This window comes from Achroia grisella, unplaced genomic scaffold (genome assembly GCF_030625045.1).
Source record: "Achroia grisella isolate CSIRO2021 unplaced genomic scaffold, CSIRO_AGI_Agris_v1 utg1241, whole genome shotgun sequence".
In the NCBI taxonomy this organism is placed as follows: Eukaryota; Metazoa; Arthropoda; class Insecta; order Lepidoptera; family Pyralidae; genus Achroia; species Achroia grisella.
In genome coordinates, this window is record NW_026712604.1 from 1224639 (window position 1) to 1240328 (window position 15690).

Below are 15690 nucleotides of genomic sequence, written 5' to 3' on the forward strand. Positions count from 1 at the left end.
CTGAAATTAATATGGTGATGAAATTGATATGATAATATAATAATATATAATTTTTAATAGTTTTGGACTAGCTGAAGCTATGTGAATCTAACATAAATAACATTTTAACATTGTAATAAATTTTAACATTTAACATATTATGATATACACATACAGTGTTATACTTTGATGTTACAAATGACTTACAACAAATTTAAATACATTTATTTATCGAAACAGTTCCAATTATAGAAATATCGAGTACAATAAAAAAATGTTCAAAATTAGTTTATAAATAAACTAAAAAGCAAAAACGATATCGAATTACAGCGAAATTTGTAATCGTGTGAGGAAATTGGCTGTAATTTTTCAACTACTTTTAGTAAATTGTGATGTGATAATTGTATTTAGATTTCATAAATTTAAATAAATAATAATTAAAAAAGGAAAGTATAAATTCTAATTTTAAAAGAGTTCATGCTATAAGATAATAATAAAGTTAAATAGTTTGTTAACATATGGCACTCGCTTACCTTTGTTAATTACTATTAAGTAATCTATGCATAAGTATTATATAACTATATATATAACTACACATTTGATCGTAGTAAATAAAAAAAAATCACTGCACTTCATTATCTTTATCACAGCATTCTTCTTAGCACAGTAAATTCTGAAGGCAACAGAAATGTAACGATTTAAAATTGTTTCTTCAATTAAATTTGTTTTATTAAATATAATATTAAGAGATATTTGTTCTGGCACATAAACCACTACAAATTAATCCACAATCATTGTAACATAACAAGGCAATACTATCATTAGTAAATTGACGTCAACACTGAACTTAATCAAGATTTTTATTGACAGATATGGGAAATGTTGATAAAGCCATGTCATAGCTAAAATAATGCAAATAACGATAATGATATGATTAGAAAATTATCATGTTACAATTAGACATGGTTTACTATAATATATATAACAAAAATATCTTTATTTATGTACATCAATAACAGATGCTTACGAGTATTGTTAATCTACCCTCAGCTTGAGATACAATTTCAATTCATAAAAAAACAATGATCTTAATCTTTTCGAACGAGTTCTTTGTGACGATACCAAATCAGATCAAATCAAAAATCATTTATTAATGTAGGACATTTTAGCCGCTTACGAAAGTCAAATTCTTTGTATTAATATTTTTTTCCCTACCACTGCACGGTGCAGTTCGGTGATGTTCAAATGAGAAATCTGAAGAAACTCAAATGAATTTATTTTCTTTAAAGCCAGTTTGTTAACACTGTTTTCTTATAAGGGTATCTATGTCTAATATAAAAAGAAAATCCCGTGCATGAATAATTATTTCACCTTTAACATTTAAGTAATAATTTATTAAGTAATAAGCTTTGCTCAATAAATATGATTTAACAAATGTTTTAAAATTATTTAAACTATTTTACTTTGATCACTCGGTACAACTGATTCGTTTTGTTACTCTAGTGCCTAACAATATATTTAATATTTATTTCTAATGAATTCAAGTTGTTTAGCAACGTATTTACATAAAATTATATATATGTAAAGTGGACAGTATCATTATATTAATATGCTAACTATGTTGGTACCCACTTTTTATGAAAATTCGTGATCGGAGGAGTATGAAATTTCGCACACTTATACATAGTTTATATAGCGAAAGAGCGCAGAATGCTCATATATTTTTTAAATATAATTAAAAAATACATTATTAAATTAATAAAAAAAAAAAACATAACACAATTCCACCATGTATTTGACACACACATTTCGTTTATTTGTTATAGCTGGCTCAAAGAGCTTTTTGTATTTTTTATTATGGTCGAATTTCGACCTCTGGGCGATTACTAATCTATTTAAAAGTACCTACAATAGGCAAGTTTCTTTATTAAAGATCTTGGCTAGATCTACATGAGCAATGAGCGGTAGAAAAAATATCTACTATTGAGTGCTTATACTAAATGTATTTGAATAAAGATTACTTCTATTTCTGTTGTTCATGATTACAATGATACTATAATGATATGATAACAAAATTATCATATATTGTAGGGACAGTTTTGCTTGGTTATCATGATATCATTGATGGTATTGATTTAAAGTTAGGGCAATTCTATAAATGGAATATACTGTCGACCTATAAATGGAAATTAATAGTAAAGTTTTGACTTTATTTGCAAGTGCAAATAATGTCGAAACATTACACGTAGGACCCAATTAGGACTCGCATTATGATGAAGATCCCTCCAGTTTAAGAGTTTCTTTGTAAGATGTATTCCGTAGGGCAAGATATGGTAGTCTTTAATAGGAACGTATGAAGAGTTTTGAACAATTTTGTTTGAAAATTTAAGAATAGAATTTTCAAAATATATACTAGAACAATGAACCTAAAACTAAAAACCTTAAAAAATGTAATATAATAACTAAAATATATTATTAAAAGTAGCCCCTTTAGGCAAGGTTCCGAAGATACTGGCAGCCCTTTGAATAGCTAGACTTAAAGAGGGAACCCCTTTGAATAGTTAGACTAATTCTTTGTCCGATGTAGCTGTCAGCTCTTCAGTCTTCTGTGATGTCGATTAACCTTGCTCTCTATCACTATAATAACATATAAACACAAACAACAAATTACACATATCACAAAACAGAGTCAATGTGAACCACAACTCAGAATAATGGTGGAAACATAGCTTCCAGCGCTGATTTTCAGTTGGGCCCACAGTACGGACGCACAGAAATTAAACTTTAAAAATATATAAATATAAAACAGATATTGTACAAATAAAAAACAATAATATGTATTAAACCTAGAGGGCCTAGCCTAACAACATGGTGGGACCAAATTCGCTCATCGTTGAACACCACGTTCCTTCTTCGTTCTTTCTTCCTTTGTGTAAAATACCGACACAGATTGAGGTCTGTAATCAGGGAAAAGGCAAGACTTGACAAGGACGAGAACCAGCAAACACATACAAGCAGTACAGCGTGCCAGATTGTTCAGGAATGCTAACAGTTTATTAATTTAATTTACAGATGCGGGTGTCAACTCTGACATGTGCAATCTATTTGTTCATCCTTGCAACATGTATTCAAGTAAAAGCTGAGAAATCGCACCTGGGAGTGGACAGCGACATTAATAAAGGTGCACATTTTTTAAAATACATAGATATATAGATAACACTGATAGTAAGTTAATTAATGAATTATCAAAAGCGAGAAGATTGCTATTTTATTAACAACTATCAATCCGCCTATATGTACGATCTTTGTCATTTCTACCTATTTACACAGAACCTTAACACGTAAGTTTTACGTACATCGTCGTGTAGATCTTTAGGGGATTTTTGTTCAGCAGTGGACGTCTTCCGGGCTGAGATGATGATAAGCGATATTACAGGCATTATATGATAGCGTGAAGTCCGTGGTGTTGTCACGTATGGGCGATGTTGTCACTTGCCATCAATTTGTTTGTCATTCCAATTATATAAAAAACACTTTTGTATTAATTTATCCTTTCAACTATTTATCAAAATGACATTAACGCCCCATCTGTGAGACCAATTACAGGATTTTTCTCAGATCCCTATCTGAGAAGTTTCAGCATCTGTGGAGGATGCAATAATTTTTGACCTGAGATTTCTAAAATGATTGTATACTCCATAGCGCTATAGTGTCAGAGTCCAATAATTGACTCCTTCGCAGATGAGAGGATATCTGATTTGGAATTAATTGAAAATTGCATTTCCAGATGCATCAGATTCTAAAGAAATTACGAATATTCATCAACACTCGAAGTTGAAATTTGATAATACATCACTGGTAAGTTCAGATAATATAAATGATATTACCTCAACAATTCAATCAAATTAGATTAAAATATCTTTATTCATGTAGGCCTATTACAGACTCTTATTATATCTTAAATCTACTGTCAGTTCATAGTGCTTTCGAGCTAAGAACTGACAAGAAACTCAGCTCTTATTCTCTTGACTCAAAACGGCGGACGTTAAAGATCGAGATAAAACCGTCAATATTACTGAGGTATTCATGAAATAATAATAACCCTGGATAATTCACACAGCGCCATCTAGACCCAAGTTAAGCTAGCTAAAGATTGTGTTATGGGTACTAGATAACTGATACATATACATAGATACTTTTTTTTCTGTAAATACATACATATTATACATAGAAAACACCCAGACCGATACAAACAATCATACTCATGAATACAAATGTTTGTGCCGTGTAAGGTATTGAACCCGCGACCATTAGAAGATAAGCGGTGTACAAAACCGTTAGATTGGTAAAATAGATTATAATTATGCTGTACAATATCATCGCTACAATATATATTATAAATAAATAAAAAATATTTATTTATTTCCTTCAGGCTACCAATGGCCCATATTATAAATACTTTATACTTACACAAGAAAATAATAAAAAAATTTAAATAAACAAAAATATACCCTACCCTGTAGCGCCGTTACACTATCCCCTCCGGCTAGTAGTCCTTCTTCATGAAGGTCAGTTAGTAACATCACCATTTTCCATCCTCTCGGAAGACGTCCACTGCTGGATAAAGGCCTCCCACAAAATTCTCAAACTAATAACAACTTTACATGTATTTACAGATTTTGGAAAATCTTTCTGCAGACATTAGTGCATTTGGAAATAGCACAACACTATTGTATGAATTACATGAGATTGAACCATTCATCGATCGTGTAAGTTATAAATATTAGGTCCTTACATATGAAATTGGCGTTTTGTCGTACTGGCCACTTTGATTTCAAATATCTCCTCTTTGGTTAGGAATTCCAATTTAAAATTTATATAACTATTTACTCATTTGTTTGTCGAAAACCGTAATCCATATGTTTTTTCTTTGCGTCACCCAGTTTACAAATTGGAAAACTTAAAATATGGCGTTATTTACGAATTCCACCATGGCACTAGTGCTGCAGAAACGGCTCGAAGGATTAATGATGTGTATGGCGGTGGTGTCGCAAAAGAAAACACAATGCATTTTTGGTTCCAACATTTTCGTTCTGAAAATTTCGACCTGCAAAACAAGCTAATAAAGATAAAGATTGTTTCAATTCACTTGAAGCAAATTGTGAAGGTGAAAAAGCTTGAAAGGTAAGTCCTTCATGAAATGAGTGTAGCAAATCAATAAACGCGCATAGACTGCTGCGTTATATTAATTAACCGGCATAATAATGAAGAGATTTTAAAACGAATCATTACCTGTGCTTAAAAATGGATCTTGTACGACAATCGGAAACATTCACACAACAATGGCTGAACCCTGGCGAACTAGCCAAATCCTGCCTGAAGCGAAAGTTGACTCAAAAAAAGTTATTTGTGAGTGTTTGGTGGACTAGTGCTAGTGTTGTTCGCTTCAGATTTCTTAAATCTGGCCAGACGATTACGACAGATATGTATTATCAGCAATTACAAACCATGATGGAAAAGTTAGCTGCTAAACATCCTAGGCTGGTCAATCGCCGTAGGCCACTGCTGCTTCAGGACAACGCTGGACCACACACTGCACAACAGATAGTTACTAAATTAAAAGAGCTTCAATTGGAATGTCTAAGACATCCATGGTACTCCCCGGACCATGCTCAAACAGATTACCATTTTTTTCGAAATTTGTATAACTTCTTGCAAGGGAAAAAATCTACTCCGATGGGACAGTCCAAAGCGCCTTCAAACATTTTATTGATTCTTCATATATTTTTATTATTCATATTATTTACCGGGTATTAACATAAAGATACTACTCGACACTTGAACTAGGTTGCACTAGCCGTGGCTTGAGCTGACTGGAGTAATAGCGATGTCAATAAAAGATAGCAGGCAGTTTTTCTTTTACAGTCACCGTGTTGCTGCTACTGAACTTTGCTTGAATTTAATTATGTGTGGATTACACGCCAAAATAATTTTAAGTCCTCCTCTCATCCATTCGTGGATAATAGTGGCGATCAGTAGAGAGGACCTTAGGCGCGTACGGTTTAATCCAGTGATTTGTACAGTAGATGATCGGCAATCGCAGATTTGTGTGGTTGTCAATTTTTAACCATAAGGTTAGGTATGGGAATGTGGTAGTATAGTTATATAACTCTAGCTGTGCTCGCGGCTTCCCCTGCGTGAAACTTATAGCCTATCTGTTATTCTGATGTATATTACCATAAAGTTTCATCAAAATCCGTTCAGTAGGTTTTGCGTGAAAGAGTAACAAACATCCATCCATACTCACAAACTTTCGTGTTTATAATATTAATAAGATTTATTACCAATACCACGCGTAAAAGTTTGCAAGCTTAGCTATTTATTAGTATTAGTAGCCCTCCATGGTTGAAATTTGACCATAATAAATTTAAATTAAATATTATAAAGAGGAAATAATTGTATTTTTGTGTGTAGGTATATATGTTTGTAATGAAGAAAGCTACATTCACCCTGAGTAACATCCTTACTAATATAATAAACGCGAAAGTAACTCTGTCTGTCTGTCTGTCTCGCTTTCACGCCAAAACTAAGGAATCAATATATATGAAATTTGGTACACAGATAGTCTAGACTCTGAGGAAGGACATAGACTACTTTTTAATGCGAAATAAGGGTTGTAAGGGGTGTGTAACAGTGGAAATACAAAGTTATCTTATGGAAATGCAAAGTTATCTTTTGACGGAAGTATCGTTATTTTTAAAGCTAGAAGGCTGAATCTCTTTTTTTAGGCTGTTGACTAAATATAAATAATTAAAATAAAATAAAATTAAGATTCAGACTATTAGCTTTAAAAATGACGATACTTCCATCCGACCTCACATTTCCCCTATCAACCCTTTTTCTTTATTTATATTTTATCAACAGCTTAAAAAATAACTTTCAAACTTCTTGTTTTGAAAATAAAAATTGTTCAATTCAATTCAATTCAAGCTTTCAACTCTCCTTGTGGGTTACAAGGGGAGTTGAAAGGTTCCAACCTATTTTTCTTTATTTATATTTAATCAATAGCCAACAATATAAGATTCAAGCTTCTACTTTCAAAAATGACGATACTTCTATACAATCTTTCATCTCCTCTTTCAACCCCTTACAACCCTTTTTGTACATTAAAAAGTAACCTATGTTTTTTCTCAGGGTCTAAACTATCTGTGAACCAAATTTCATTTAAATAGGTTCAGTAGTTTTGGCATGTAAGTGATACAGACAGAGTTACTTTCACAATCATAATATTAGTAAGGTATTTAATAAACTAACCCAATAACATAATTAAATTTTGTTAAATCTGATATGATATTCGAAGTTACAAACTGTCCCTCTACTTGCGCGAACCAAATCTCTGGCTCTTCCCACCAGAAGGGATTGCGTATTCCGACTCTGAATAGTTTAGATGAAACGGTAGGTGTTGTTTCTTCCAAGGAATTGTTGTTCATATATATCGACAAAATTGTTAATATTATATGTAGTTTTATTCTTTAAAAATGTGAATAATATATTCTTACGTTCTTGTCCAAGAGCAGGGTCACCATGTGGCGAATTAACTATTATCGTACGGTAACACCGTTGCCTAGTTACGAGTGAGCAATAAAATAACAGCCCTGTACTTGGAGACCGAATCGCCTCCTTGTATATAACTATTGTAAATATTTCTACAATATAAATATGTACATAGACATCAATGGACTCATCATTTCACCTCCTCCTTTCCTGCTGCTGTTTGTATCAAAAGAACACATAATAAACGCAAATAATAGCGGCCGCAACGTACCCGCTAAAACCAGTTATAGGCTGTACCAGGATTATATTTGTGTATTTACTAAATAAAGTTGCAGAGCAAACGTATTTATTACATATTTTAATTTTTAAGGAGACAACAGATTGACAATAATTAGTGTTGCGCGCAACTTCGCATGCGCGCAGCCTATACAAATGACATATACAACGCATTTATATGATTCAACTGCATAAGATAACTTTGCATTTCAGGAACTTAATCATAAATTTTAATCCACATAGCAGTCCATATATTCTAATACAGAAATGTTTCTGCGAGAAAGTCTCTGCATTAGAGGTGTTACGAATATATTGATACTAGCTGTACCTGCGACTTCGTCCGCGTAAAATAATGGACTCTGGGCAATTGAGTCTATAATATGTAAAATAAATGTTAGTTTTTCGTCCATGATAATATCGAGATCTTGAATACTTTTTCTACGTCTTAGTCGAGTATTTCCTATAGTATAGTGGAACAGAAAAGATTCAGATTAGCAGGTGTATGTTATAATGTAGCATTTGTCCATATTTAGACACAATTGATTGGTAGAACTATAAGATAATAATGAATTTATGTCGGCTTGAAGTTTAGAACAATCGTTCTCGGTTATTATCATTTTGTATAATTTAGTGTCATCTGCAAATAACAAGTAGTATGAGTTGTTGATTACGTCTCCAATATTATTGACGTACAATATATATATATTGTTTTTAGTTCAAAAATCTTACTGACATTCTTCTTCAAAGCGATGAAAAGGTATTGCAACCATTAATCATGATGTTGAAGCAACTAACCAATATTTTAAGGACATCTTTTATACCTAAATATGAAAAGGGAACTACTTTTCGAGACAATATTGCTTTCTTAATCGCTTCTGATCCAATATTAGGATTGAGAGTACACAACACGAGTGGCGAAGGTTTTATGAACTCATCATTTGAATATTTATATCGTAAGTAAATATTGTATTTCTTTTATGTACTTGGAATGCCAATCATGATCCGGTTACCGTTTACCATCAGGTAAGCGGTAACCGTCGTATTTAAAAATAACACTACGGACATCACGGTTTCATGTGAATCCCGCGATAATCATGCGTTCCCATTTCAGAGGACTAAGACGCCGTGCCTCTTATCCTTCTGCCTAATCTGCACGCTACAACCAACTTGGTTGTAGTGTGCAGATTATTCAGACGACAAGCAGATTGGTTGAACCAAATTGTGGTTGTCGTCTGAAATACTTCCGCGACGTCATAGAGTCCACCGAGGACACTGTAATTACAATCAACTCGCTCACTGACCACCTGCAGTCGGCAGTCTAGGACCCAAATTTCGAGGAGGATTTTAGAAACTCCCTGATGGAGTTTCTAAAGGCGGTCGTCCGTCTGAAGGAGGCTAATGAGTGAAAAGAACGCAGCTACTAAAGCGAACAATCGTTACCCCTCGGACTAAACCATATCATGTGCATATGTAAAAAGCATATCATGTGCATACTATTTACGTTATCAATGAAGACGGAGATATGAAGGTAATGTTAGTCTCGGCAAAAGCTAAAGTAACACCACTCAACCCGATGTCTATACCACGAGTTGAATTACAAGCAGCACTTCTTGGTGCGAGATTGACGAAGACCGTTGAAGAAGAGCTAGATATCAAACTACAAGATAAATAATATTGGACTGACTCAGATACTACACTTGCCTGGATTAGATCAATCTAGAAACTTCTAGGGTCAGATCGAATACAGGCAAATGTTTACAAACCTTATGTGGGTCATCGCCTTGCAGCCATAGATGAATTATCTTCGCCATCCCAATGGAAGTGGGTACCTAGGAAAAAGTGTTTTGAGCTCGGAGGATTTATTAAGTTTGTTAGGCTAAGAACTTTTCAAATGACCCTCGTACAAGTGATAATGTTGCAGATATAGCAACAAGAGATACCCAGTTCTGTGAATTTAAGCTAGACAATAGATGATTTATTGGTCCAAGCTATTTATACCAACCTGAAGACCAGTGCCCAACAGAGAAACAGATCTTCAAACCGGTCCCAGCAGCTGTAAAAGAAGAAAAGATACATACACTTATAAATGAAAGAATATTCTCAGTTCCTGTTATTAATAGAATTTTTCATTATTAAAACTTACCAGAGCCATGGCGTTCGTATTATTATTTTTATAAATAAATGTAAGAAAACAGGCGAACAGCAAGTTACAGTTAATTTATTAGATAAAGCTGAAAAAATACCTATAACAAAGTCGCAATTTTATAGTTACAGAAATGATATAAACCAGTTGCATATTTTATTTATTGCAAGTTTGTCCATACTTAGACAATAATTGTAGTGTATTACGTGCTCGAGGCAGAATAGATTTAGCACCTGAAGTTCCTGAGGCTTGTAAAAGACCTATTATACTTAACCATTCAGAAACGAAACTTCACGAAACTGTCGCACATTATCATAAAAAGTACAATCACGCTAATACAGAGACAGTATTAAATGAAATCAGACATAAATACTACATCAGTAGATTAAGATCTTTGCTTAAGATAATAGTGCATCATTGTCAACTTTGCAGGGTTAGATGTGCAGTGCCTTCAGTGCCAATCATGGGCGATCTACCCCTATGCAGACTAGACCATCATAAACGTCACTTCACACACTGCGGCTTATATTATTTTGGACCAATGGAAGTATGTATAGGAAGAAGACGTGAAAAACGATACAGAGCTTTATTCACGTGTATGGTCACTCGAGCGGTTCACATGGAAATTGCTGCTACCCTCACATCAGATTCTGTAATCATGGCAATTAGACGGATGATGTCTATGTCATGACTTCGGTACTTCATTACTATTTGTGTCAGTGTTGTCATATAAAGTGAAAAGTTATATCAAATGAATACCAGACAAATTAAGTTAAAGTGTACGTAAATTATTAAATACATATAAATAAATTTGTAGATTAATATAACAATAGAAAATAATAATGTAATTGAAATGGCAGTAAAAGTGTATTATGACCTAATCTGTTACAAACTTCATTAATTAATCTGTAAACGACAATAATTGTTTGAAAAATTGTAAATTAGTGTGCTAGAAAGTAAACGTAAAGAACGGAAGTAATACTTAATGTCTTGGTTTATTGTAAAAGTGTTAATTTCATTAAAATTACATTACGACTTAGTGGTTTTCTAATACGGGAAGTGTCGACATCCTTCGCAATACATTTTTACAATGTTTTTCCACAGAAATCCCTAGTGCTGAATCGGATTACTATTCGATTAACAACAGTGACGCAGTGGTTCTAATTCAATCTTCAGTGCAGGGTTTTATTGTATTACGTCAAGACTATAATATAACCAATAGTACAATTGAAAATGGACTGATTAACAGTATCATCCTTTTCGTTTTTCGGGACATAATATATACTGTGAGTAATTATTGTTGCTAATCGTTACTAATATTATAAATGCGAAAGTTACTCTGTCTGTCTCACATTCACACGAAAACTACTGAACCACTTTAAATGAAATTTGGTACACAGATAGTTTAGACCCTGAGAAAGGACATAGTCTATTTTGAATGCGAGAAAGAGTTGTAAGGGCTTTGAAAGGTTTTTTTTGGACTTATGGAGCGGCTGACGGCCAACTCTCGTCTGACGGATACGAGTTTAGTTCGATTACACTGCGTGGGGTTCGAACCTCGGCGTAGGCCGTCGTATATTCGATCCCCGTTTGAATTGGACGGGGGATCGATCAGAGGGGGGACATGGGGATCGATCGGAGGGGAGGGGGTTGAAAGGGGAGATCAAAGTTTGTATGGAAGTATTGTCATTGTAAATGGTTACCGTAGCATATGGACGCCTGAAGTGGTGAGATGGATTCTTTACACACACATCAATTCACAGCAGGCCTGAAACTTCAGGGGTCTCACGTGCGCTTGTTTATTTGTCGTATAATTAATTTAAAATTTAAGTTGAACGTCGTTAAAGTTCAATTTCCAAAGACTCACGTACTAAAGCGACGTCTATTTATATTCGTCACTCGGCAATCTTCCTGTGTCTTTGTTACTCTGACTCTCTGACTTGGACGGATCTGTATGTGTGTGTGTATTTGTATCAAAGGTATGGGTAGGGTAGAGTGGGTAATGTTTATTTATTAAATGATTTTAAGAGTTTATATATAAAATAATAGTTTTCTGTGCAATTTTAATCTATGCCCTAATCTGAGAAACGGTGTAACCGATTTGTGTGTGCGAGTTATACAACCCATGACCATTGGAAGTGAAGCGATGTGCTAAACTGCTAGACTACCAGTCGTTAAATAGTTTAAATTTATGATTTAAATTTGTAAGGTCTGCCAATTTAATTGATTATTTTGTTTCTTTTTTATAGTCTGTACAGTCTACCACACATAATTGTTTGAATTTGGAAATGGCCCAGTCTGCTAGAGAAAGCGGTTGGCGGTGGGATGGAAGATGTAGTAGTTCTAAGATGTCGACGTCGGGGCGATGGCTCTGCAATTGTATTAACTTGATCTACCCATATGAGTGTAAATTGCACGACACAGGTTTGTAAATAAAGACCTACTCACTATAATTAGCTACAATAGCTGTTTTCACACGTAAGTTCTTTCACGTGTGAATCGGTTTTCACGCAAGAAATAATGAGCTTGTAAATGTAGACAAAGAGAACTATACAGACCGCGCGCCGCCATCTCGCGCGTTCAAGCGTACCTTTAGCGCCATTTAGTAGGATATTTTTCATTGCAAAATGGCGGATTTGATTATGGAGCAAAAACGTAATTATAGAGTTTTAATTTATTTTATTTATAAATCTTAACCGTGTCTTTGGAAAATAAAATCAGTGAAATCTATACTCTATACATATAAATATAATTGGAGGGTCTGTTTGTAATACTTAAATAACCATTTTTTACTACATGCGTATGAATATAAATACGGTATATACACCAAAATAACATTTTTTCAATTTTTGTCTGTCTGTCTGTTTATTCCGGCTAATCTATAAAATGGCTGGACCAATTTTGACGGAACTTATATCGGTAGGTAGCTGATGTAATAAGGAGTAACTTATGCTACTTTTATTTTAGAAAAATAGATTAAATTCCACGCGGACGAAGTCGCGTGTAAATAGAGATCACAAAAAATAGTTAAATGATTTTACTCAAGCTTGCGCGCGCTGGCATTCCCGCGCTAAATCGCGCGAATCTCTTAAAGAATGTGTCATGTTGCTATACATCGTCATACACGACACATAGTCATAGAAGGAGGGCACAGCTTGATATATGTATTTCGATTCATCTTGCTTGACTTGGGGCGGCCCGAACTGGCGAAGTACCTCCACCAAGCAGAAAACCACAGCCAAATAGTGCTGTACTTGCACTACAAAACAGCACTGTTCCTGTGGTGTGTCGTGTGGTGACCAGAGCCCCATGGGGATTGGTTGTGCTGGTATTAGAGTTTCTGTGTGTTCAACAGTGCCGCGAGACTGCATAAGTGCGATGTGGTGGCGCAGCGTTCAGGGAGACCCGGTGAAACGGCTAACCGCTGGCCGCCCGCAGGTTGTTGGGTTCCCGGACCCAGGGATTACTTAATCTCCACCCTGGGAGGCTGAACCGCCTCCTGCGCATAATCCCTGGTATTGTAGTCGTACCGGAGTAGGAGACCGGAGTGGACCCGGCTGCTGCACCAGTGGGGGGACCGGAGGCCCTTTCGGCCGCTGTGCCACCAAATTGCCAAACCTGTGCAATACTGGGGTGCGTTGACACATCTTTTGTCCTTTATATTACCAGCGCGATCATTCTCCTTCAACCTTAAAAAAATAATACCCAAATGGCCAGAAAAAAGAAAAGGAATCGCAGTCAATCAGCGGCTCCCCTATCTACTATTAATATGGATTTTGTAACATCAGGGGACACACGGAAACATCCATGCGGTTCACCATCATCTCGAGACCACCAAGCCGACCCTTCTGTTTCTTACGGAGACACAGATATCCTGTCCGGCTGATACTTCGTACCTTACGTATCCCGGGTATACACTTGTGCGTCGAGCTGGGGTATATTTGTATGTCCGGGAGGATATCTGCTGTCGCCGCCTTCTTGGCCTAGAAAAAAAAGATCTGTCAGTCCAGACTACATGTCCGGACGGATATTCAGTCACCGTGGAAGCGCCTCTTGGTTCTTCGGATCACTATCTTATTTGATCCCAAGTACAGTGCACACAACCTTCCACACGCCGAACACCTGGTCGACGTCGCATTATAAGTCAGCAGATTGGGACAGATTGCGAGAATTTTACGCGTCGTACCCATGGAAGCAGCACTGCTTTGCATCAGAAGACGTCGATACCTGTACAGCCGCCGTTACTGAAGTCATAGTTGCGGGTATGGATTTTTTCATTCAAAATCTGCTTGTTGCTTCTGGGGCTAAAACGCGACCGTGGTTTAATAGGTCATGCAGAGAAGCCAGACAGGCTAAAGAAACTGCTTATCAGGCTTGGACCACGGCTCGTTCCAACAGGGATGTTGGTGTATCTGATGCGAGTATGCTTTTAAGAATTTAAATGCTGCATTAAGATTTAGTTAGAGAGTAATTGTTAGAGCCAATTTCGACTTCGTCAGCAAAATTGGGGAGCGACTAGCTCGATATCCTTCTGGAAGTCGTGCCTTTTGGTCGCTTGCTAAGGCTGCCGAAGGTAACTTTAGTCAGTCGTCCTTGCCACTACTACGGAAGCCGGATGATAACTTGGCAATCAGTGCAAAAGAGAAGGCCAATTTGTTGTGCGCTCTTTTTGCCTCAAATTCGACTTACCTACTACCATCCCATGGTGTGGTAACTCTATGCCGGAAATATCCGTAATACAACGGAGGTACGGCGAGAGTTGCTGTCTCTCGATGTCAACAAGTCGAACGGGCCAGACGGCATACCGGCTTTGGTGCTAAAGAAGTGTGCTCCTGAGTTGTGTCCCGTACTCACGCGCCTCTTCGCGCTTTTATACTCCTCTGGGCAATTTTCGTCATCATGGAAGACCATCCTTGTGTACCCTGTGCCAAAAAAGGGCGACAGGTCAAACCCATCAAACTACGGGCCTATCGATATCGCATTTTTGCTCTCCAAGGTGATGGAGCGTGTAATTAATACATAGCTCCTCAGATACCTAGAAGAACACAATTTATTGAGCGATCGCCAATATGGCTTCCGCCATAATCACTCAACTGGTGATCTTAGTGTATCTCACACACCGCTGGGCTCTTGCCATCGAGAGCAAAGGTGAGGCGTTGGCAGTCAGCCTTGACATGGTGAAGGCATTCGATCGGGTTTGGCATCAAGGTCGTCTATCGAAATTGCCGTCGTACGGAATACCAGAGGTATTACGCAAATAGGTCGCTAGTTTTTTGTCTGGCAGATGCATCAAAACCGTGGTCGACGGTAGTTGCTTTGACAACATGGACATTAACGCTGGCGTTCCGCAAGGCTCTATTCTCTCCCCGACACTGTTTCTGCTGCATATTAATGATTTGTTAACTACGGTTGATGTTGCGGGTGAATGATACGATGTTGTTGGTCGAGACGATGTATATTACAGATGATGATAAACTGACAATGTGTACATAGAAATAATGATCTTATATACTAAATAACAATAGGAAAATGTAAGGTGGGGTGACACAGTTTAGACACAGCAGTGCTTAGTAGATAATATTGAATTTGTCTTACTAGACATTATTAAATGCAATTATTATTTTGATGTATCTAGGTGACTGTGTCCCATAGTTGACATTCATTGCTATGCGGATGACAGTACTGGGGACGCGTCTTACACGGGCCGCGCGAACATTCCTCTTTCCGTTGTGGAGTCA

General features: G+C 36.1%; 1 protein-coding gene across 1 annotated transcript; it reads left to right on the top strand.

Moving 5' to 3' along the window:
* The first annotated feature begins 2847 nt into the window (after nucleotides 1–2847).
* LOC131854663 (uncharacterized) lies at nucleotides 2848–13423 on the top strand. Its single transcript, XM_059205795.1, has 8 exons — nucleotides 2848–2934; nucleotides 3052–3160; nucleotides 3767–3837; nucleotides 4656–4748; nucleotides 8525–8762; nucleotides 11057–11238; nucleotides 12202–12376; nucleotides 13308–13423. The coding sequence occupies exons 1-8, from the start codon at nucleotides 2848–2850 to the stop codon at nucleotides 13421–13423; spliced, it is 1071 nt and encodes a 356-aa protein (XP_059061778.1).
* Nucleotides 13424–15690: the final 2267 nt, after the last annotated feature.